The 1,182-nt window shown below is 55.4% G+C and overlaps 1 protein-coding gene across 1 annotated transcript; it reads left to right on the forward strand.

Moving 5' to 3' along the window:
• TraAM80_10296 (surface protease GP63) lies at positions 1-1,146 on the forward strand (the record flags this gene model as incomplete). Its single annotated transcript, XM_029386928.1, has 1 exon — positions 1-1,146. A coding segment is annotated over one exon (1,146 nt), but the record flags the coding sequence as incomplete, so codon positions are not given.
• Positions 1,147-1,182: the final 36 nt, after the last annotated feature.

Raw genomic sequence — 1,182 nt, forward strand, 5'->3', positions numbered from 1 at the left:
GCTCTTGGATTCAGCATGGAACAGATGAAGAAGCACGACATGCTGTTGAACGAGACTGGTGTGCGCGGTAGCAGCTCTCCCGTGACGGTGGTGAAGTCACCTGTTACGCTGAGCAAGGCGAAGCGGCACTACGGCTGCAACACCCTCAAGGGCATGGAGATGTTCAATTATAAAGGGGCATATGTGTGGTCGGTGCGCAATGCGAAGGACGAGTTGATGAGTCCGTTTGGTGCAACAGTTGCCGGATACTACACTGCACTGACGATGGCGGCGTTTGAGGACCTCGGCTACTACAGGGCAGTGTGGGGGATGGAGGAGCCGATGGTGTGGGGCAACAACTCCGGCTGCGAGTTCCTGGATAACCCGTGCTCGGAGAAGACTCCCACCACTTACCCCGGCATGTTCTGCGATAAAAATGATGAGTTGTCGATTCGCTGCACGTCCAACCGTCAAGCCATCGGGATGTGTTTTCGAAATTTTAAGGCTCCTGAAGCCAGCAGTGACGAAAAGGAGACCTGTTTTTTTGTTTCACAGCCTGATTCTGGAAAAGAACAACTTTGCTCAGCGGAGCATAGGAACGACATCATACCGGGATCCCTCCGTGGAAAGGGCTCGTGGTGCCTCGATGCAGAATCATTCACGTTCAAGAGTGACACTGCCTCCAATGGGAATTTTGTCGTACACGCAGTGTGTGCGATGGTGCAGTGCGAGGAGGGCAAGGTGAAGGTGAAATATCTTGGCGGGAGTGATTTTGAGTCGTGCCCCGAAGGGGAGTTCATCACGCCCAAATCGCCGCACTTCAAGGGCGGCGGAAGGGTCAAGTGCCCGAGGTACGAGGAGGTGTGCACCATCGCCGCCGATGGCAGCAGCCTCATCAACCTAAAGAAAGACGACCACGGCAAAGGTGACCATGGCAAAGACGACCACGGCAAAGGTGACCATGGCAAAGACGACCACGGCAAAGGTGACCATGGCAAAGACGACCACGGCAAAGACGACCACGGCAAAGACGACAACGAAAATGACGACAACGAAAATGACGACTACGGCAAAGGCGACCACGATGGCTGTGCGGCTGCTGTTGTTCTTTCCAGTCTGCTCCTCGCCGTGATTGCTGCGATGGTGGTGGCGACGGTGCCGCTTTGAGCAGTGGCCGCAGCAACAGAGCACTTCCTGCGGCGA

This window comes from Trypanosoma rangeli (genome assembly GCF_003719475.1).
Source record: "Trypanosoma rangeli strain AM80 chromosome Unknown Tra_15.4_contig_00881, whole genome shotgun sequence".
Lineage (NCBI taxonomy): Eukaryota > Euglenozoa > Kinetoplastea > Trypanosomatida > Trypanosomatidae > Trypanosoma > Trypanosoma rangeli.